At 37.2% G+C, this 21,199-nt stretch overlaps 3 protein-coding genes across 8 annotated transcripts; 1 reads left to right on the top strand and 2 right to left on the bottom strand.

Moving 5' to 3' along the window:
* Nucleotides 1–436: 436 nt before the first annotated feature.
* Nucleotides 437–11,551, bottom strand: LOC107226854 (transmembrane protein 94). 4 transcript variants are annotated; one of them, XM_015667810.2, is made up of 25 exons: nucleotides 11,243–11,551; nucleotides 10,195–10,366; nucleotides 9,814–9,948; nucleotides 9,583–9,719; nucleotides 9,219–9,412; nucleotides 8,335–8,802; nucleotides 7,957–8,118; nucleotides 7,688–7,791; nucleotides 7,509–7,600; nucleotides 7,179–7,416; nucleotides 6,996–7,089; nucleotides 6,605–6,822; nucleotides 6,259–6,494; nucleotides 5,877–6,001; nucleotides 5,640–5,788; nucleotides 4,735–4,869; nucleotides 4,110–4,253; nucleotides 3,294–3,438; nucleotides 2,995–3,203; nucleotides 2,718–2,892; nucleotides 2,349–2,594; nucleotides 1,741–2,011; nucleotides 1,550–1,643; nucleotides 1,207–1,368; nucleotides 437–1,128 (listed from the first exon to the last, which is right to left on the bottom strand). In XM_015667810.2, exons 2-25 carry the CDS (start codon nucleotides 10,362–10,364, stop codon nucleotides 1,056–1,058), a joined length of 4,176 nt encoding a protein of 1,391 aa, XP_015523296.2. In that variant the 5' UTR covers nucleotides 10,365–10,366; nucleotides 11,243–11,551; the 3' UTR covers nucleotides 437–1,055. The 4 variants fall into 4 exon arrangements, with proteins under 4 accessions (XP_015523296.2, XP_015523297.2, XP_046595806.1 ...); XM_015667811.2 differs by having other exon boundaries at nucleotides 6,605–6,819; nucleotides 11,243–11,494; XM_046739850.1 differs by lacking the exon at nucleotides 11,243–11,551 and adding an exon at nucleotides 11,073–11,190.
* A 1,118-nt stretch (nucleotides 11,552–12,669) lies between these two features.
* LOC107226840 lies at nucleotides 12,670–15,248 on the top strand. The gene is made up of 4 exons (XM_015667788.2): nucleotides 12,670–13,743; nucleotides 14,339–14,623; nucleotides 14,719–15,014; nucleotides 15,111–15,248. Exons 1-4 carry the CDS (start codon nucleotides 13,354–13,356, stop codon nucleotides 15,217–15,219), a joined length of 1,080 nt encoding a protein of 359 aa, XP_015523274.2. The 5' UTR covers nucleotides 12,670–13,353; the 3' UTR covers nucleotides 15,220–15,248.
* Nucleotides 14,236–18,364, bottom strand: LOC107226838. Of its 3 annotated transcripts, none has more exons than XM_046740474.1 (8): nucleotides 18,022–18,364; nucleotides 17,565–17,674; nucleotides 17,283–17,469; nucleotides 17,019–17,147; nucleotides 16,757–16,942; nucleotides 16,361–16,633; nucleotides 16,046–16,128; nucleotides 14,236–15,957 (listed from the first exon to the last, which is right to left on the bottom strand). In XM_046740474.1, the coding sequence occupies exons 2-8, from the start codon at nucleotides 17,671–17,673 to the stop codon at nucleotides 15,854–15,856; spliced, it is 1,071 nt and encodes a 356-aa protein (XP_046596430.1). In that variant the 5' UTR covers nucleotide 17,674; nucleotides 18,022–18,364; the 3' UTR covers nucleotides 14,236–15,853. The 3 variants fall into 3 exon arrangements, with proteins under 3 accessions (XP_046596430.1, XP_015523272.1, XP_015523271.1); XM_015667786.2 differs by having other exon boundaries at nucleotides 16,046–16,217; nucleotides 16,372–16,633; XM_015667785.2 differs by having other exon boundaries at nucleotides 16,372–16,633.
* Nucleotides 18,365–21,199: the final 2,835 nt, after the last annotated feature.

Here is a 21,199-nt window from a genome sequence, read left to right as displayed (position 1 = left end):
TGATTGTTCAGCGTAAATAATTACCAGATGACCTCAAGATAAAATATTTATATGTTGCTATGTATATTAATATGTAATTTAGAACTGTTGCAAGTAGTATCTTATATATCAGGCATTTCGTGACGCGACGCGGCGGCAAATGAAAATTGTGCTGAGCCTTGAAAAAAACATATGTGAAAAAACTAATGCCAACAGTTCGATGTAAAAGAAGGTCGTTTGCTTTTGTACCAGAATTCATTTTATGTACGAGTATGTTGTACAAATTATTTAATAGTATGTATGTATGTATATTATGATAGTTAAATAAATGAACTCACTGCACTAAGCATGCCAGCATTGTCAAATCTTCAAATGTGATGCGGATTATATAAAAATATAAGTGTACAATTATCTTCCCTGTTCATGTTATTCATTTACTATTATACCTAATCATGACTGGATAGGTATATATACTTATTATTATTTTACATATATTTTTTTTTTTTTTTGTTACTGAAAGAAAATCTATGTAAATATTTTCCCTTCGCACATGGGTCCTTCTGCCAGTAATTTTGATATTGTTTTACAATTTCTTCAAACACAGCCATTTATTTTTATTCGATCATTACCTTTGTGAAAATCTTTCAGATCATCTATGGGAAAAAGGTCAATTGTGCAGTTTTTATTATATCGAACGGGTGTATTTCGATAGAATAAGGATTCTGGAAAAAAAATGCCAGGCAAGCTTGAGTCAAGGTATGCCGATATTTCTTCGAATTACGAGAAAAACGCAAACCGCAAAGTCAGAAATTATGACGAGAATTGGTGCGAGGACCCCGCGGATATGACGCAATCCTTGAAGATTACGCAGTATTATGTACAGCTGGTAATTAATTATTTATAGAAAGACGGCAGTATGTGGTTGGTTTGGAGAAAAGATTTGCAAAAATTTTCGAAATAAAATCGATCGCCCGTTCTGAGGGATTCAGGTAAGTACTTCAGAACTTACGACACTTAATTGGGTACCGTATTTACAAATTACAAAAAAAAAAATATTATAAATTGGCAATATTCCATTAGAACGGCGAATTCATCCCGAGTTTTGTTCCAAATTCCAATCTGGCCCTCTTTTGATACCTCACGTTCGCTCTAAAAGATTAAAAAAGAATTGGTGATCATTTTAATTTGACGCATTCATATTTTGCGTAAAGAAGAAAGAAAACTTACTTGATTTCTTGCCATTTTACTAGTTCATTTATCGCGAAAATGAGGGGAACGGAAAAGAGGAAAAATAGTGGCAATTGAAGTTGAAAGTTATCAAACCTTTTGGACTCTTCCGTCCAAAATTGCCAAAATATTATTCCGGAAAAAATGGCCTGTGCGCCAAGTCTGAAAAAAATGAGTCAATCTGTTGATACTGCTAATATTAAAAATCAGATGGTACGGAAAAAGTGTACAAATTGTTAGCGAGTCGGAGTAAAACTTGACTTTGAATGCACATGTGGAATAATGCCTCGTATGCATAGATACCATTCGTTTTTACAACAACTTAAACAAGTGGAGCACTTACACGATGAGGGTGGTGAGAACCCACGTCCAGTTTTTTATCGGCTGTTTTCTCCAAACGGAATATTCACGGTGCACAAAACTGATAGATATCGTAACTGCAAGGATAATACAAAACGAATTGTAAATTCTGTTTGGTGTTATTCAATGCCGAAAGCGTTGACACAGGCATCAGATCGAACGATTCTTACTCACCAAAGTGTAAGACTGCTAGTACCAAAGCAAAATGCTGCGCGAGCAGAATAGCAAGTGGTTCTGAACCCCAGCCACCCCATTGTACAGGCATGTCAGAGTCAGCTCCGAGAACAGGAGCGGGGGTAGGTTGTGGGTAGACGTAAACACACTTGGAATTGATATGCCAAAATTTATAACACATATTGGCTAGTAAAATACCCTGAGACAAAACCACTGTTATAACAGTTGGTAAGAATTTACTGCCGTAACACCAGAGGACGAATAATGCGACCTGTTAATCAGTAGAAAGAAAGACATTGCATTGATCTTACGTTATAAGAGATTTAATTTAGTGCTGTGCAATTAATCGATAGCTTCAATTAATCATTTTTCCGAATGATCGATTAATTCACGGTTTGGATTAATCGATTAATTGAAGTTGCCTCATAATAATTCAGCAGGTCAATCGGTATATGAATCGAAACCGTCGATCATTAATTGATTAATCGCACAGCACTATTTTAATTATTCATCCGAAAAGGATTCTCCCGTCTATTCTCAAAACTTTGCTAGCGGAATTTTATGGGACTGAGAGCTCTCAATTAGTTGTGAAAGGTCGGTTGGCTTACTTGTCCGTTAACTAAGCATTGATTCTTTCCCGTAGCTCTTTGCATGATTGTCGGATCAGTAGGAGTCGCAACCAGCGATACTGATAACAGCGGAATAATCAGACAGCTCAACCACAGCACTTGTCCTACCGAAAACAGTGGCGGCAGCATCAAGAAGCTGGACAAAAGTTGTGCCATCGACAGAGTGACTACGCAGCAAATCCAAAATTGTACGCAATTCCAGACACATTGCATATAGTGGCGGGCCTAGGAGAAAAAATAATTCATCTATAATCTAGAGCCAAGATACAATAACTTAGAATTAAATTGTTAGTAGAAGAAAATAGTGAAACTGTCACGTGTTTGTTACAACAATCCTTTCAATCGTACCTCCATAACTAGATGATACAAGGCAATCGGATCCTCACGTTTAATGCTGAGTGAACAAGAAATGGAATTTAGAGTTCTGCTGAGGTCGACAGGTGACGGACCCTGATCTTCCGTCGTGGGCATCATAACTGGCACTTTCTGACAGACTTGAGGATAGAGAGGTTCTACGGCGACTCTAGAAATGTTGTAATGTCAGCGTGGTAAAACATTGACGAAAAAATTAACGTCGTATAATTTACACAACTGAATTCAGTAGTAGCAAAAAGATACAACACACCCAGCGTCAGCCTGCATGAATATTGGCATGTTTTCTGCGTTAGCAGAAGAACCGAGAACGCAGACAACTTCTCCATAATCCTGCATAATATGAAGCATTTCTCGGGTAACTACGGTATTGCAGTCTGTGAAGAGAGACACGAGCAGTGGAACGTTGTCGATAAGTTCGATATGTGGCCTTATCTTGTCTATGCCACGAGGTAGTTTAGCCTGATCAGGAATTGCAAGTCACAGTTAATTAGCAAGATGACCAAATCCGTTTTGTACAGTTTATTTTACTCATCAACTATCGCAACTTACTCTGTTGGACATATCAAAATTGACGGGCGCACTTTGTTCCGTGCTATCAGTCAGACAGCTCAATGAGCGCCAAGCTTCTTGCCCTGATCCCAAATCAACACTCTGAACGAGAACACTGTCCTCACTTTGCATGGTGTCCTGCTCCCTGTGAAAGTTTGAATTTAAGCAAGTCTTCAATATTAATCACAATTGAAAGAATGTAAAATTCGTAAATTTGGTGATTTCGAAAAATTAACGACGGAGCCAGGAATCGAACCTGGCGTCTAGAGATGCTTTACTGGAGACTTACTCCACTAGACCACCTAGCCGCCCTGACTCTGTTGTCATTAATGTCTCTCATCACCAGTGAGTTTCGAATTTTGTTTTCATGTGCCCGGGTATGTATGTGTTAAGAAATTTTCGTCTCTTCAAGAACCAGTAAGAATATAATGTGTAGGTGAAATGTTTACATCTGAAATTCTTGCTTCTTGACGGGAAGCCACGTAAGACAAGCAAAGCCGTCTAATGAATGATATGCGGATGTGCAAATCATTTTTTTTTACGAGAAGAATATTGTTGAAAGAATGTAAAATTCGAAAATTATTAATTATTAATTATGAAATAATAAAAAAAAAAATGATTTGCACATCCGCATATCATTCATTAGACGGCTTTGCTTGTCTTACGTGGCTTCCCATCAAGAAGCAAGAATTTCAGATGTAAACATTTCACCTACATATTATATTCTTACTGGTGCTTGAAGAGACGAAAATTTCTTAACACATTAATCACAATTATTTGGAACGAGTTTTGAGAAGGAGTCAAAGATACAAGTACCTATGACTCATTGCGCTCTTGGGCTGCATTGGCTCTGCCTCATTGCACTCGGTGGTTTCGTCATCGAACTTGACTGTGGTAAATTCCGTGTTTATGGCACTCGGAGCCGACATGCTCATTGCCCGACTGTTATCCAGGTTACTACTGCAATTGAAATATATATCATAAGGTGCTTCCGATTACGGAGACCATTCAAAAGAGCGTAATTTTGAAAGCAAACAGTTTTTACAATACCACGGTATTTTATACAGGCTCGGTAAATATAAAGAACTCATTTTTCTTGCGAGAAAATCCACAAGTAAAGATAAACGATAGCTGGAACGCGATTTCAGAGCGCTTTTCATAACGCAATAATGGCACTGTTGTTAGTTTATGGGAATGTGACAAAAAAAAAAATCGTTATATCGAAGCTGTGAAGGCTGTGTGGAGAGTTTCGTGATGGCGAATTTTTGTCTTTTCTACTACAGGCATAGTGCAAAGCCTCCGATTCAAGGAATTTCGATAAGTTCGATTCTTACTTTTTACTTTAGTACTGTCATTGAAAACCGCTAATCATTATCAGCAATTTGAAAATTGACTGTTTGATTGATAAGTAACTGGTATGTAGGGGATAGAGATGACATACCGAGGGGAGATATGGTTAAGCAATTGGCTGGCCTCGTCCATGCAGGAATGGTTATGCTGGTGAGATCGAGTGGAGGGTGTGGGTGAGAACATAGCTGCTGCTTGGCTCACCCAGTAACCCACAGGACTATCCGACCTAATATCGGCGTGTTATTTACGCACATTGAGACACTTATTAAAAACGTAGAAAACAATTATTATATAGACATCTAGAGGTATGAATTTGGAACAAGGCTCTCGAGTAGAATTACTTGACTATAAATATAAAATTGATAAATTGGTACGTTGTTGTTGTTGTTTACAAACGAACAGTGTGGTACTACTCAAGTGCTTTATCCTGTACTATTGTATTGGATGTCTCCGTATGAATGCTTGTGTATGTTAATAAGTATGAAATTATGTTTCAAAAGTGGTGAATATTTGCGACTGGTAAAAAACAGTGACTAAAATCAGTTTAACGATTGCAAGTAGGACAAGAAAAAATTTCAATCAACAAATTAAAACTTTCCCAGAGCCTGATCGTTTGTTGTAGAAAGTTCTTAATATATATTTGACAAATTTAGATACGTTAGTTTGAACACAATTGAAAACAGATTCAAGGTAACGATTTGTTAGATCAATTATTTTCAATTGATTTTTGAATGTACAGCATTAGATGTTTGAAAGACATATTACCTTCAGTTTTATACAATTCAAATTCCGAACATACTGGAGTAACATTCTTTTAAATAGAATTCATAAGTGGCTGTATATATAATTGGCAGTGACCGCTTTTGATACAATTATTGTTAAGGTAAAGTTATGCAAATGAAATTGAAAGCAGTTGAAAAAATGAAATTGAAGCACAATATGCAAAATTATGTATTAATAATATGACAATATGACGGTATAAGTTGATTCCAGTACCTGGTCCTTTCACTTAACAGTGAAATGTGACAATTCCACCCACTTTCGAGTCCCATTTTCTCTGAAAACACCCTCGACCTCAATTCATTCTCTTTGCTAAAGTGAACAAATCTTATACAGGCTCTTTCTAGTTGTTCAATTAATTGTACCTGAAGAAATATGGATAGCAAATGAATAGTTTACGGAGAAACGTGCAATTAATGAAAAGAGTCGACGTGTGGAAAATTATGATTTTACCATGTCTGTTTGTGCTTGATATTGCATTGTGACCATCCCAATGAAAATCTGGTTACATTGAAGATCAAAACATCCTTCGATGTCGTTCACTTCTTCGTCTTTATTCTCGTTGCACAAAAGCGAATCTGTTAATTGTACCAAGGTGTTATGTTAGTCAATTACATTAACCATGCATACGCTTAAGCTTCCTTTCCTTTATCGAAAACCGCCTCCCGATATAATCACGTGCAAGTCGAAATGTTTTCTAATTTGCAAACACGAAGTTTCTCTATTTACTAAACGCATTTAGAACTCTGCCGTTTTACTTATACATCCAACGATTCAAGTCACAGAGTTTCAAATGCATCTTCGAAGTCTGATATCATATTTCTGAATCTGTTACCTGTCGAATGAAATTGCCCAAGGACTCCCCTAACTCTTGGGTCTAGAACATTCCTAAAGTCCCAAGGGAGCGGAGTTGGGCTTCGATGCGGCGTATACAGATGTTTACTGTCTGTAGGAATCTCCAAATATATTTCCGACAATTTGCTGTTAACGCTTCGCGTCAGCGGTCTATAGGCAAACGCGGTACAATAGGACGTCAAGCTCGTACGCTGATAGAAGTCTTGCACCTTCTTTCTACAACGAAACACGACAACGATATTCCGATTTATAAAAACTGGTTAAATTCACTGCAAGATTGATCGAATTTTTCAGGATTCGCGTTACACTCGTCTATTGCATATTACCTATCGCTAGCGGACAAGGGACACAAGTCGTGACCATCCCAAAATTCGATGCACGAGTCCAAAATTATGTCCGCTGTTCCTTGGGCCAGCAGTTGCAAACCTCCGCCGCTCCTCTCCCTTACCACGACGGACACCATGTGCGGGAATGGGAATTTCAACTTTGTCGAGAGGCTCAACGATCGAGCAAATTTTATATCTCTTCTCACCATTTCAGGCTGCTGGTAACATGGCGAACATGCGTTGGTTTAATTGTTATTCAACATGATTCAACAACTTTCAGTTTCTCAAATCTCGCTTAAATGTAGCTGCCCACCCTTTCTTACATTTGTAACATTTCGAGAACATTCGATTCTTTCTTAACTCTAGAATCCATCTCAATACTGATACTCACTACATGCTTGAAAGTCGAAAGTTGTTCTTCAAGCTTGAATATCTCCTGGGCTTGATCTTGAAATCCGATTTGCTTGGCCAGTTCGCACAAGCATCTATCGTGCGAAAGGTCAGATTAGCAGGATTGAAGATTTTATAAAAATCACAGACGCAATTTAAACACTTCAAGAGCGTGAACACACACCTTCTATTAGTAACAGGGACAAGATTTTCGTTGTAGAGAGCTTCGCAAGTGACGTGAGAACAGAACTGAGTATAGTGTTCTTGTGTGTCCATATTGCAGGTATTGAGAAGAATAGCCAAGCCCAACGGTTTGAGCGAATTTATATGCTGCTTCCAAGCGTGGTCGTCGAACTCCAATCGAAAAGGTAGAGCATGATCATGCGTCAGATCTAGAACCTCAGCAACTGAATGTGACATGTCTGAAAAATTGGATTATTGAGAGAAATTAATGAGAATAGACTTTGAGCAATGTGAGAATACAAAAGTTATTGAAGAAAAATTACTGCCTCACCATGTTGCGCATAAGATATTCTATTCGTGTCCTGTTTTCCCTGTTCATTGTGAGATGAGAGCAGGTCGGCAGTTTTCTCCATGCTTTCGTTACTGTGGTGGGAATTTTAATGATTAAAAGTATGAGTGGAAAGTGCTTCGTCAAAGACGACAATTGAATGGAACAGAATAACGACTCACCTAGATGTTTGAGACACAGTGCTGGCGTTACGAAGGAAAAAAACTTTCTCTGCTGTTGGATTCGGCCATGACAATATCCCCTTCTTGTCCACGCAGCACAATGCCTGGATACGGAAATGTGGGGAAAAAAATTCTACCTTACATAGCGATAATAACTTAAGTACAAAAGTAAGATTAACGTGTCAAAAGATCAAGACTCGTCTATGTGGGGGAGAAAAGTATATGGTTCATTTTTATCGTGTTTCACTTAACCGTGCATAGCAACATACAGTGACCGATCCCAGGACGTGAAGTATATTGGCAGATCTGGACATCATGTGTTCTCTGCCAACAAAAATATTGACGAAGTACTGCCTGACCTCTGACCAGTTGTAAACCACTTCCGGGTTGCTTGGTCCAGAAATATCAGCATCCTCAAAGGGATCTACAAACTAAAACGAAACTTCATTAAATCTCAATTAAGTCTTTCGCCGAATCGTTCATGAGTAGTAATTTGCAGACGCACATTAATTACATAATCTAAAAGTGTACATCAATGTTTGTTAATTTTTCTCAGAAATAAATGATCAATCATTTTGTACAACGTGATGTGAAATTCATTTTATGAGTAAGATAACTCTCCTAGTATTCTAATTCGCTTAACGAACCTGCATCTTTTTTGAAGACTGGTATAACTTGAATAAGGCCTTAAACCTGGCCATTCCAAAGCAGTTCAAAGCAAGCCAAGCAGCGGGAAAAACCAGCGGTAAGAGAGGAAGTGTCACAGCGATCGGTTGAAGTAAAAACATTTCAGTCCAGTGACCGATGCCGACGTCCTTCGATAGATACAAATGACGTAATAAGTTGACGAGTAATACGATGATTAAAATAATTGGGTAGGCCAACTGCTCGATGCAACAAATCATGACTAGATGACGTTCTCGATTATGATATGTAACTGGTCTATCCAACGCTTGGTCCAAAGCCATTCTAAGGTTGGTCAAGTAAGGCGTTTCCTGAAGTTTGTAGATCTTGTTTTTCAGAGGCGTACGAGCCTTTGGATTGGAAAATATCTCGTTTGCGCTGTGAACAGGTGGGCTGTAAACCTCCTTGGCATGGAGGATCGGCCCTTCGTCCTGAAATCATTAGAATTTTCGTCATTTTATCCGGAACTCGACTCACAGGATGTAACAAGGTTTCCGATACATAGAGATGATTGAATGAGATATTTCTATCTTTTAGTGATAGTAATTTTTTATCTCTTTGTGAAACGGAAAATTCTTCATTCATATTTAATTGTTTACTTATTCTGAGGTTCATAATTAAACGAGACTAAAACTAACAGCTAGAATTAGCAGCTAAACATTCTAATGTTCATTTAAATAAGATAGCAAAGTTTGAAAATTAAAATTTTATGAAACATCTTGAACTCCTGATACTTTTATACAACGATCAGGATAAAAGTGTAACGCATTTTTCTATTTCCAAAAAGTTTAGCGCGTTTTGCTGGTAACTCTGACTGCTAGCTTCAGCTTCGTCATAATTAACTAACGTTGTAGGGAATGCAGTGACCCGGAACTTGCTGCCCTGGCTTAATCACAATCACATCTCCAGCGACGAGCAGTGCCCAAGGCAAGTTTACAACTTGACCATCTCGATATGTCCATTGCAGGGTGAGGCATGGTGAAAGAGGACTGCATAAATGAGGGTAGTTTTGTATGTTCCAGTTGCACACGAATTGGGCATCTATAAATTAGTGGATATTTCAATAATCAGCCTTTGTAGTTGATCATTATTGTTAACGACAATGAACAAGATGAATTACATCCATCATTTTAAGCTCACAAATTTTTTTCTTGCGATATCTGAATAAATTAGATATTCATCATTAATTCAAACCTGATCAAAATACTTACTTTCAATTTGTTCAAGCAAAATCTTCACCCTGTTTAATATTTCATGATGACGAAGTTTATTGTCGCAAGCGACTAGAAAAAAATTAAACGACACAAGGCAGCAAACTATTATCCCAGAGGGTAGAAGCGATCTGGACCTGGATGAATATGAAAAATGTTGTTATTCGTTGAAATTTCATTACACGATTGGCAAAAGTGAGAAAATTCAAGGCTAAAGTGACTGGAACCAACCAGAACTCATTTTCAACAAAGTAGAGCGCGATTAGCGCAACAGCGTTCAATAATAAAGCCAGGGATGATGTCCAGCAAAGCGTTGTGTACTGGCTACAATGGTGAAGTGAATCCTTAAGCCAAGCCATGTACATTCTGTACGAGAAAATCATAATAATAAACATAAGTGATAAGATTCAGACGAAAAATTCCTACTTTGTATCAATTTTCCATATTTGGGACTAAACATTCGTTCTCGTATGACAAACTTTGCTTCGCTTTGGGTGCTTTGAGATCAGAATAAGTATGCCGATGTGGAGTATAATTAATCCTGTAATTTTTCCACTACTGAGACTATAAATTAATGATCTATACTTTTGTTTCAGACACTTATATCTGTACCTATTTTTCTTGTAGTTTGCCTCATATTCATCAACGACACGCCTGATATCGCTTCCCAATATTTCTAGAGCCTCGGTTGTCGTTAAGCCCAATTTATCCTTGGCAAAGCTCTCATTTTTTTCTGTTTCCATTTCCATCCCCGCATCGACATCTCGCCTATCACCCTCCATATCTGAGAATATATCGATAATGAAAATATTAAAGATAATGCAGGATTCGGTCATGTTAGTTAAAGTAATTTGACAAATACTTTGAATACTAGTATTACTAAGCTGGATAGTATATGTCGAAGCTGTCGTTCTACCGATATTCCGTAAATTTATATGTTGAACAATTTCAACTGGCATCAGTGAAACCAGGCATAAAAATTCAACATGGAAATTTAAAATATGAGCAAGCATGAATTCAGATTTGAATTTTATTTCCAATTGCATCGGGCACGAATTTCCAAATCGAATTCCAAATTCGAGTCAGAAATCGTATCCATGTATGTATATTCAAATTCGAATTGAGATAAAGCTTACAATTAGACTATTAGTGATCTGGCAGCTAAAATCTAGAAGATAATGAATTCCGAACAAATGTTTAATGAAATTCATTATCAATGGATCGATCATTCATCTTCATTCCGCTCAGTTAGTAAGCAGAACAAAAGAAATCAACTAGCCGTAACCACGTGATACGTCTTTTATAGTTCGGCGCCATTCATGATCACGAAGAGAAACAATTGACGAGCAAGTTTGAAAGGGAATTTTTCAACAGTCATCGCGCTGATTATGATGCCTATACAATGATGCGTTGTTCTCGAAATTGAGATAAGACATGAATTAATCGTAACCATGATAAACAGGCAACGGAGGGAAATAAAAAATGCGTACTGATGAGTACTCGGAGGTATTTAATGCTCTCAGCAATGTATTATCGTAAGCGGAAGTGCAGCTGATTGCCAGACAGCTGATGCAATTTTGTCAGTAGATCAGTTCAAAACAAACGAAGCGAGGTTAAGGCGCTAAGAACGCAAGTTACGTAACCCACCGCCTCTACCTACCTTCGTCGTTTCATCAAAACAGAATGTAAATGCGTCCGATATCCGAGAGGTATCAGTGGACGTAAATTGTAGCGATTTTTCTTTTATCAGACAATCGTTTTAGCGGGGTTAAAGACATGGTCGGGTCGCTCTACCAGACATCGAGATGCTTCGGTCACTGCAATTCACTTGATATTTTGACCCCTTTTCTGTCCGTCCACCCCAAATCACAAACGGATGCTCGGCATACGCGCATGCGATTTTGTGCTTAGTGCTTTCTGCCGCCCATCGAAGCTATAAACGCGAGGCAAGCACGTCATAAAATTTGTCACGACTTTAGGCAAGATCAGGAATACAAACTGGACCTGCATCATCGGTCCGTGTACCGTTAACATAATTTCCCATGATTTGCAAAATTTTTATATAACCGCGTATCTGGCTAATTTCGAACTTTTGTCGAACTTGATTGCGATTATATAATGAAGTTTTTTTTTCAGACAACTTGCGATAGCTATTTCTTAACAAGCATAAGGGTTTGTCCAAATTCCTAAATACATCTATCGATCTAAAATTTTCATATCTAACTGTAACATCGAGTATTCATGAGGTCAGATTTTATTGCCGCGAGCTGATTTGAATAAATATAATTTTATAAAGCAGCAATACTGGATATGCACGAGGCTGAAGTTGTTAACGTTATCGTAATGATTCACGTTTCGAAAATCCGTTATTTCGTAATTTCAGGAATCCTGAAATGCAGTAAATTATAATAAGGCAAAAAAAAAAACTATAAAATTGCAAAATAGTAATTTATTCCCCCAATCTTCCGTTGCGCTAACGTTGATAACTTCAGCCTCGTGGATGTGCTATATTTGAATTTCGAATAAATAAATTGTGGATGGCGGAAACGTAGGAAACACACTTTTTACGTCAATGACTGCGTAAGTCTCGTTAGAAGGTATCTGCATCGGGTCGCGTGCATATGAAAAACAAAGAGAAAGAATGACTATGATTACAGAATTCTGTTTTCACAATGATTACAGACTTGAGCCCATGCGAGATACTTTGCTGTGATGGACACATGCCGGTATTCCAATGCAACAACGATTGTTAATAACCACGATTATTAGCCCCCACAGTTTGATCAGTTCCTCCCAACTCTCGTATAACGGCATACCGACTGGCCTGGTTAAAACATTGTCTACGTATGTATGGATCCATGTACCTGTATGTTGCAAAACATGCATACAAACAAGAGATATTCTTGTTTCACGGGACCCGTTAACGATCGAACATCCGGGATAAAAAAATCCTTGACCATCCGCTGAGTGATTTTTTCTCGCAGTTAATTTTTATCGATTGACAATATTGTTCCCTCTATTTCCCGGTTGTGATCCTGTACATAATTCAAGTAAGAATATGGTGAAAAAAAATTCAAACTCTTGTAATAATTGGCTGTAACTAAATTGAAAGGTGTAATTTCGTTTCATTCTCTTTTCAATGGGTGAAAAAGTCTCTGACATATATTCGCAACAATAGCCGATCGCAGAATTGTTATGCAATGAATCAGACCGAGAATTAGGGCCAACTTTTTCATCATTGGGTTTTCAGTCGTTTTTTCCTTATTCTTCTTCTCCTTCTTCTTAAAACATTCAATTTCGAGCACCTGACGACACACATTGCCCGATGCGGAGGTTGAATGTGGATCAGGGCATCGGTATATGCTTTATCCATGCTTATTTCCTCCCCGAAGAATGCTCGAGGCACTTGTTAGCCTGAAGTGAACTGCTAAAACGAGGTGGGGAACTGGTTGACCGTAGGAACTTGCTTGAGGAATACACATCTTCAAGTTCTTAGTTCACTGCAACTATCGCCACATGATCTGAGCAAAAATGGATATGCGACATTAGTTTCGAACATGATTTGTGACGGCGTTAAATTAAATTGTAATAAATATCACGTCGATGACAATGGGATAGTGCAAGTTTTTTCGGTTATACGAATTCTATGTAATTAATCTACAATTGTGACAATCAATGAAACCGTTCTAAATTGTAGTACCAAACCACGAGTAAATAAATTGCTAAACAGTGGACCGTTGTTTCGTATTGAATTCAAAACAAGTGTTGAAAATGTTCCGAATTTTGAGGATAATTTTTATAATGCTCGGCCCGATATTACAAAAGGAAATTATGATTCGTGCGCAATTTTCGAGCACCGAATCCAGTGCCGAGTATCTTTTTAATGTGATGAATCAGCTACAGGAACACAATAGACCATCGCCTGTAAGCGCGGATAGAACAACTGGTCCTGGAAATGATTTCAATTACTTTAATAACGATGGGCTGCAATCGAACTCTAACAATCAGCAATTTCCAAAGGAGATTCTGCAAACGGAGAAGCCGGCCGTTTATGACTATCATCGATACACCCATGATCAGAAAAAAAAAGTTCTTCCCGATCTTTCAGTCATAATGAACGATGATCAACAATTTGCTGAATCTGTTACACCTTATTACCAGGTTTGATAATCTGTAGTGTGGTTTACATTAGTTTCAAGTTTGGGGAAAAATGAATAAAATAAACATACTGGCTGCTAGAATTATTAACGTTTTCACACGAGATTGAAGTTATTAACATTATTGTAACGACACATTGAGGGAAAAAACACTAATTTCTTATTTTTACAATGAGTTTGAAGAAACAAAGATTTCAAAACATGAGTGCGTTTTGTTTTATTACGGTTTACTGAATTTCAAACAAATCCAAAATCACGAAGTAACGGTTTTTCCTCAGCATGAATCGTTACGATAACGTTACCAACTTCAACATGGTGTTTTCACGAGAAAAATAAAACTATGAGCAAATTTTTTAATTAAAGACTTCCGATATTTCGTGATGAAAATTTTTTTATAGCTTTTTCCAATGTACAAATAGCCTTAAAACGTGTATAAAAGTGTACAAAAAATATAAAAGGTATTCTTTTTGCTTAGTCATGATATACATTCTTGTCATAGTAATTCACCATCTTATTTATCGCTATATCTATTCATTTTTTTTTTTTTTTTTTACGATCACAAACAATTTTCTACCTGCTTATTTTTTTATCTCACTCAGGTTCCGGCTCCTCAAACAATTTTGAAACCCGTTCAAATTGTCAAAGAACCCGCCCCGCTTGGCTTGACACGCAAAGATCTTGCAATACTCTACAGTAAGGCATTACAGCAGGGTTCTCCACTGAGTTTATCATTGGTAAAAAATTCATTTCCTCATGGGCAGGTGCCTCAGATTATTGGAAATCAACTTAGGCTAAATTCTGGCCCACCTGGATATTACTACTATTTTTATCCACTGAAAAGTTTTATGAATGAGCTACAAGTCAATCATGCGTACAATACAATTGTGAGTTATAATATTGACTAGTTTTATCTGTGTGCGTAATGTGCTTTGAATCTATGCATGCTGATTTACAGTATAAATAATAAAGTAATTTTTAGCAACACAATATTAAACCGCAACATGCAGACTTAACTGCAGCATCGTCGGAAAAACAAGTCGCAAATCCACTGTTCATGGCCATCAGTGGATTCATAGGAATGGCGTTGATATTCATGGCATCTGTGCTGTTTTTACCAAAAATCGAAAATTTCGCCTCAAGGAATTCTTCGAATGAATATTTTCAACTTAGTAAAGTTGCTTGGGATGCGATCGAAGGTCGCGATTGTTCGGAACGATTCGCTTGCGAATTGAACAAACTTGTGGTAAACTATAAGTTCTCAAAAAGAACTCGAAGGTGAGTCTGAATCGAAATATTTTATATCAATTTAATGATGTATGTAGTAAGCATTATGATCCATCGAATTAAAAATGATTTTTTACAAAATTTTAGGTTCTTAGAAAATGTAGTACCAAACAACCTCAGAAGACAAATGATCAGACTCCGAAAATCTACGAAAAACCGCCCAGAGTGTAGATTAATAACGTGTAAGTGTGATTAACCTCAGTTTCTCTAGCCAAAAACTTCATCTAGAAATTGAGTTTCTATCTGGTATACCGAATTAGTTCAATAATATTTATTGCAATAATTTATAAATTATTTATATATTTATTTGTTTACTTATTATAGAAAAATCTTATTTTTAAGATGAGAATGAAAGAGTAATGTGAGGTGAAATTGAAACGGTATGCGAAAAGTTAAACGCATGTGTTGAAACTCACTCGTTTGAAATACCTACCTACGTCACTATTGCGGCATGTATAAGTTTTCACGATTTATTTTTTGGTGCATTTAAATATTTAGAAAACATATAAACAGTACCAATTCGAAATGTATATAATGTAATATAAATTATTTTCTTAATGTTTTCGATTTTCAAAACCGAGTCTTGCCAACTTTCTACAAATCTCAGATTCCGCCCTTTTAGTATTTTTACGTAAATGTACAATTTCATATCAGGCACAATTATAAGGCTGCGTGCGTGATATAACATACAATAAAAGCAAGGAACATTAAATTAGATATTCCTGTCTCCAGTTGTTCCGTGTCCTGAGATAGCCGTGTCGATTTGAAATTATGTAGAAATCTGAATTGTAAATTCATGAATGAATCATTGATATGCCCGTGCCGATAATTCAGGCATCTTTGAGACGCCTGTTGCTCCTTAAGCTGTCCAACTTCAGTTCTTCCAATTCTCGTGACTCTTGCTGTCGTCGTATCGCCAGTCTTCTTGAAAAGCCTGTAATACCAATGTCCGTAAATAATTTCCAACTACTGCAATTTTATTGATTAAGCATAACAAGAAGGCACCAATCGAAAATACTCACGAACAGGTTTTTTCAAATCATGCAAAGATTTCAACTGATATTCGATTCGTTTGAGAGTTTTGGAATTTTCCAATTGTTCGTCTCTGTACAGAAAGGAAGTAAAAATCAAAGTGACTGTGCAAAATGTTAAAACAATCTTGCGAAATATCCAAGTAATGTGGGAGAGTTCAATCTGTAAGTCCAGAATAATTGTTAATTAATTTTAAGCATGATGGACAAATAAAAAACCTTGTAAATAATAAAATTTTCAAAAGTAGTAAATTTTTAATAGATTTCATCATGTCTATATCACGACGATCACATATCCGAAGATACCTTGGCATTACCTTGGCATCATCCGAATTCCCTTTGTTGTAATATTGTACTAACATTCGTTCCACAACTACATTCAAGCTCAGTGCAACAAACACGGTAATCCTGGCATCAGCTGTTCTTTTAGAAGATGTAAATAACCCGCATAATATACAGCCAACCGTGTAAAATATTATAGACTGAAACCACGAAACTTCGCCGACAATCCAATTTTGAAAAACATGTACGTGAGAGAATATTTGATGCAGGAGTTCTCTCTGTTCACTTGCATTTTCTCTGGAAGAAATTTTAAGACTTGAGAATTAAAAGAAAATAAACACATTTCTCGTCTTTATCAATAACTAATTTTAGTCAATTTTAGATTGTACAAAAAGTAAAATTAACCAATCGTAAGCTTACTTGAAATCCGATACCATGTTGGTAACAGTTTCAGCCGATGACTTTATAACTGTGCCTAATTGTTGTCCGTGATGCAGAAGTTCATTTTGCAGCATCAGTCCTTCTCTTTGACTCTCCAGCATGGCGCTTTGCATAGCTGAAGCTTCAAGTAGTTGTTGATTCATGCGAGACGAGGCACGATACAACCTGTACGATAATTTCAAATCAACTGATTAAGGTCATTAACGGTAAAGCTCACCTCAAACTGACTGCTCATACTCACTGCTTTATGGTTTGGTCAGTTTCAAATTGCCACACCTCTTGATTCAAGAAGTAGCAAATGTTTGTCGTCTGGGTAAAGAATGCGTTGTAAGCACCAAAAGCACGGTCAGACATATCGTGTATGCATTTTCTGTATAGAAGAAAAAATGGGATTATTTTTTATCGTAAATCAACATCTAATAATAAAATTGTGGAAATATTAACACGACAAGAGTTTTCTCATGAAAATATTGTGGAGTAGAAGAAAGCATTGCTTATGATTGACCGTCGTCCAGCCTCTTCATCGTTGAGAAAGCAGTCATAAGTGATATGGCCGGAGTCTTCGAGAAAACAATTAGTCAATTGCAATGCAAGCAGAGAATGTTCTCTGTCATTTAAATTGTCGCAGCTAGCTTTAATGTCCTTAAGCGCATCGTGCCAGCATTTACCATGTTGTGGTAAAGTTGATTTAGCTGAAAACAGTAAAGAAAATTCACAAGTTATTTAGATTCGCGAGTAAACAGAAGAGAATTCTAATCAAAGGATTCCTTACAAAATAACTCATCACCTTTTATTAGAAGATATTCTTTTTCGCCAATCTCTTTCAATGCCAGGCCAGCATCGTACGCGATGCTTCGTGAGGTGACATAAAATAGAAGCATCATTTCCAAGATCATTCTGAAATTTGAAAGAGTATTAGGAATGTTGATGGCGCGAAAGTGGCTTCGATACATGCAATATAAAGGAGTTGAACGAAAGCGGGAAGAGTAAAATAGAAAAGTCAAAAAGCAAATAATGAATGAAATATAAATTACGATACGATTATAGGTTATGTTCTGTTATTTAATCTGGTATCGTTGCAAAGTAACTCTTGGCGTAGTGCATTGTTTAAAATCAACTAGAAAAATTCATTGTTACTATCAAAATAATGATTCGATTGCTTTTAGCTACCACAGTAGACGTAAACAAACCAGTTTATGTCTGTCAACCATTACAGAAAATGAGTTTTAATGTAAAACAATTACCTGATTAGCCGAGAGATTCGTAGGAAATTTTATCGAGGGTATTCAACTTGCAAAAATCATGCATTCCAGCACAAAACTAACTCCGGAAATCATTTTAGCCACAAAATGATAGCCGTTAAGAAATGCGAGAAACGTTCGTTGCAATCGAACGCTGTGATTCAAATATACTTGCGCTCGATTCTGATTGGTCAAGGCCTGTGGTTAGTTCCACGCTAAGGCCGTGTTCGAAAATTGAATGACAGTACTGTCAGCAATCTTTTATCTCTTTTGCGCTTCCAAGTTCATGAATAGCTCTGACTCTGTCATAGGAAATTTTGAGTACTGTCAGTCAATTTACGAACATGGCCTAAATAATTTATGTACACGACTAGTAGCGCCATCACAACATCGCCGGTGAACAAACAAAACGTTTCAAACATTATTCTGGATCGCGCGTCGTTTTGGAACAGTCTAATTCGAAATTAATAATCTCACTACAAGCGATCGCATGATTTCCTCCAGATTTGCGCGTCTGCAATTTGAAGCTTATTTCAAATCGGTAAAAGTTACTCGGAGATGATAAAAGCTTGATTTACAGACGTAAGGAAAATTATGAAATGCATCAACTTTCAAAACCGTTGAACGAAAAATTTCAAAAATGGAACAGAAAAACAGAATGATTGTGAACGTATCGAGCTGTTCTTGTTCAAGATAGTATCGATATTGCGTGTCGTATCATGTATTCAGATGGTATCGCTAAACCCAATTCGCATGCCTCGATTTACCTCTAATCAGAAATAATCCAGGAACCGCTAAAGTCGTAAAAACGTTTCGGATTAGTAATCGCGTTTGGCACTCAGTCCTTGAGTGTTTCCGGAAAATGAAAAATTTGTCATCGATAGAACGAGAAGTAGAAACGTTATCCGGATTAGCGTAATATAATTGTTTATAAAAGCCTAACAAGACTCATCGAGCGGATTTATCAATGATACGTATACACTCTGGATGGATTCAGCTGTATCTATCCGATAAGTGGATAATCGCTTTTACCTTGACTAAGTAATAACGCGCGAAGTAAAAACTAAAAATAATCGATATCTGAAGGTTGAGCGGCGTGATCAATCGTTGACGTAAAAGCGACAAAAATTTATTCTTAAATTTATTTTTAGATACGAAACTGATTCGCCTTATGCTATACGATCATATACGATACTTGATAGAAAAGTCATGTCTCGAATCGGTCACCCTGTATACACCTACGTATGTTTACATAAAAGGAAGAAGAAGAAGAAAGAACACGATCACTTCAAAATAGAATGGGGACAAAGAAGGAAATTGCAGATCGTGGTTAAGATGCGAGGGAGTTCCACTGGATGAAGAGTAGTATAGTACAATGACTTCGTCTCTCGTATCCTTCGCCGTTCGACAATGCTTTATTCGTCCCAAAACATTCGATCAACCCTGTATAAAAATGAAGCGATGATACCGTACAAATACAAAATGTATAGATTAATGTGTTGTACATATTGGTATAAGCTCTGAAAGAGTACGTTGAATCCAGCTAGCGACCGAATTGAATTGAATTCCGAACTGTTGTTACCCGACAATTATCATTTCTATCACAGTGTAATTACCGATGCAAACATGTTATGAGCTCGAAGTTAATTACGAACGCAAATTAAATCGTTCGTCTTTCATTCGAACAAACAATCAATCAATTGTTTCGAATTCAATTGAACCCAATTGCGGCTCTCGTTTCGAATTGTTATCCTCCCCGGGGTTACGGTGAACGTACAAGTACAGGCATTGTAAGCACCTATCGAGTAATTCTGAAAGACAGCTACCGCGCGCACTCTGGAGTTCCCACCCTGAGACTCCGAGTCTCTGGCAAAAGGCCAATTAACTTGCCATTGAATTTCTACCTCTCGAAATAAATTGTCAGCGATGCACTGCAGGGAGAATGAAGGAGGGTGGGAGAAGGTCTCTGTAGACCGTGAAGAGTAAATACGATTAAACAAGACCACTGCCACTAATTACCCGATCGGTTTACCAATCCCTTTATAAGATCGTTCATCCCATTCTCTTTGATCGTTCTGTCGCGACAATTGCAAATTATTTAGTCGAATAAATCGCCAGTCTCACCCTGCCGAAGAACTGTTAAATCAGGATTGATGACCAAATTTTTTCAATAAAAAACTTGTTTTCGTGTCGATAATTGATTTCGTATTTGGAAAAATATCTCTTTGTGCTTCATTCGTGTTTCGTTCGAAGAAAATTTATCATCTCGTTCTCCTTTTTCCCCGCATCGTCGCAAGTTTCTGTACAAAAAGTACATAGTCGCTCGATTCTTCTGACTGATTATAAAAAATCTCGACCTTGGACCCAAAACGGTAGTTGCAAAGAGGTCTTCAACCAGTTACTGAAGCATATTTTTTTAATTGATCTATCCGCACAGACCGAGCCGACAGATTAACGGTTATAATTTGAGATGACACTGTCCTGCACGCCTGGCCTGTTTGACGTCACTCGCGGAAGTGGGTAAAAATAACACCGCAACCCAGAAAAGCATTCAATGTCAGAAGCCCGAGGTAACGCTATAATCCAGCTGGATGATTTTACATTCAATGGAAATAATTTATCCATTACCTCGACCGAAGATTCAATGCCACAATGATATCGATCGTACTGCCCAGTCTCAACTTCAACAAGTTTATTGAAATTGTTCATATTTTACATAGCTTGTGTTATGTTCGAATTTGGTCTGCAGATTCTATAATCATATGGCAATGATGTTGCAATATCATTAACGCGAATAAAATCAACGGAGATTTTTTTTAAATTTTCCTCTACTCCTAACTCTTTATTAAAATAGTAGGACCGATTCTTCCTTGCCGTTCACTTTTCCGAGCTGATTAGGTTTAAAACCGACAAATAACCGTCGTCAGTGGTTCGATTGTTCGAAAGTGCGACGGTAGCGTGAAAGTACGATATAGCCGAAGTCTGTGAATCATTAAACGGCTATTATTGGCGATCAAAATCGGTGAATCTTGTACCATTTTTAAAGCGACCTGCACTATTGGGATTTTCACTTTGTAATGCGTCATCTGGTGGAAAAAAATCAAACTAATGCAATCAGGCTGACAGCTGACTGTTGACCGTGTTTTTTGCGTGTGGATGGTAGAACATGTCTATTATTGAT

This window comes from Neodiprion lecontei, chromosome 5 (assembly GCF_021901455.1).
Source record: "Neodiprion lecontei isolate iyNeoLeco1 chromosome 5, iyNeoLeco1.1, whole genome shotgun sequence".
Classification (NCBI taxonomy): Eukaryota; Metazoa; Arthropoda; class Insecta; order Hymenoptera; family Diprionidae; genus Neodiprion; species Neodiprion lecontei.
The sequence above is the reverse complement of the archived record's forward strand: the minus strand, read 5'-3'. Positions and strand labels throughout refer to the sequence as shown.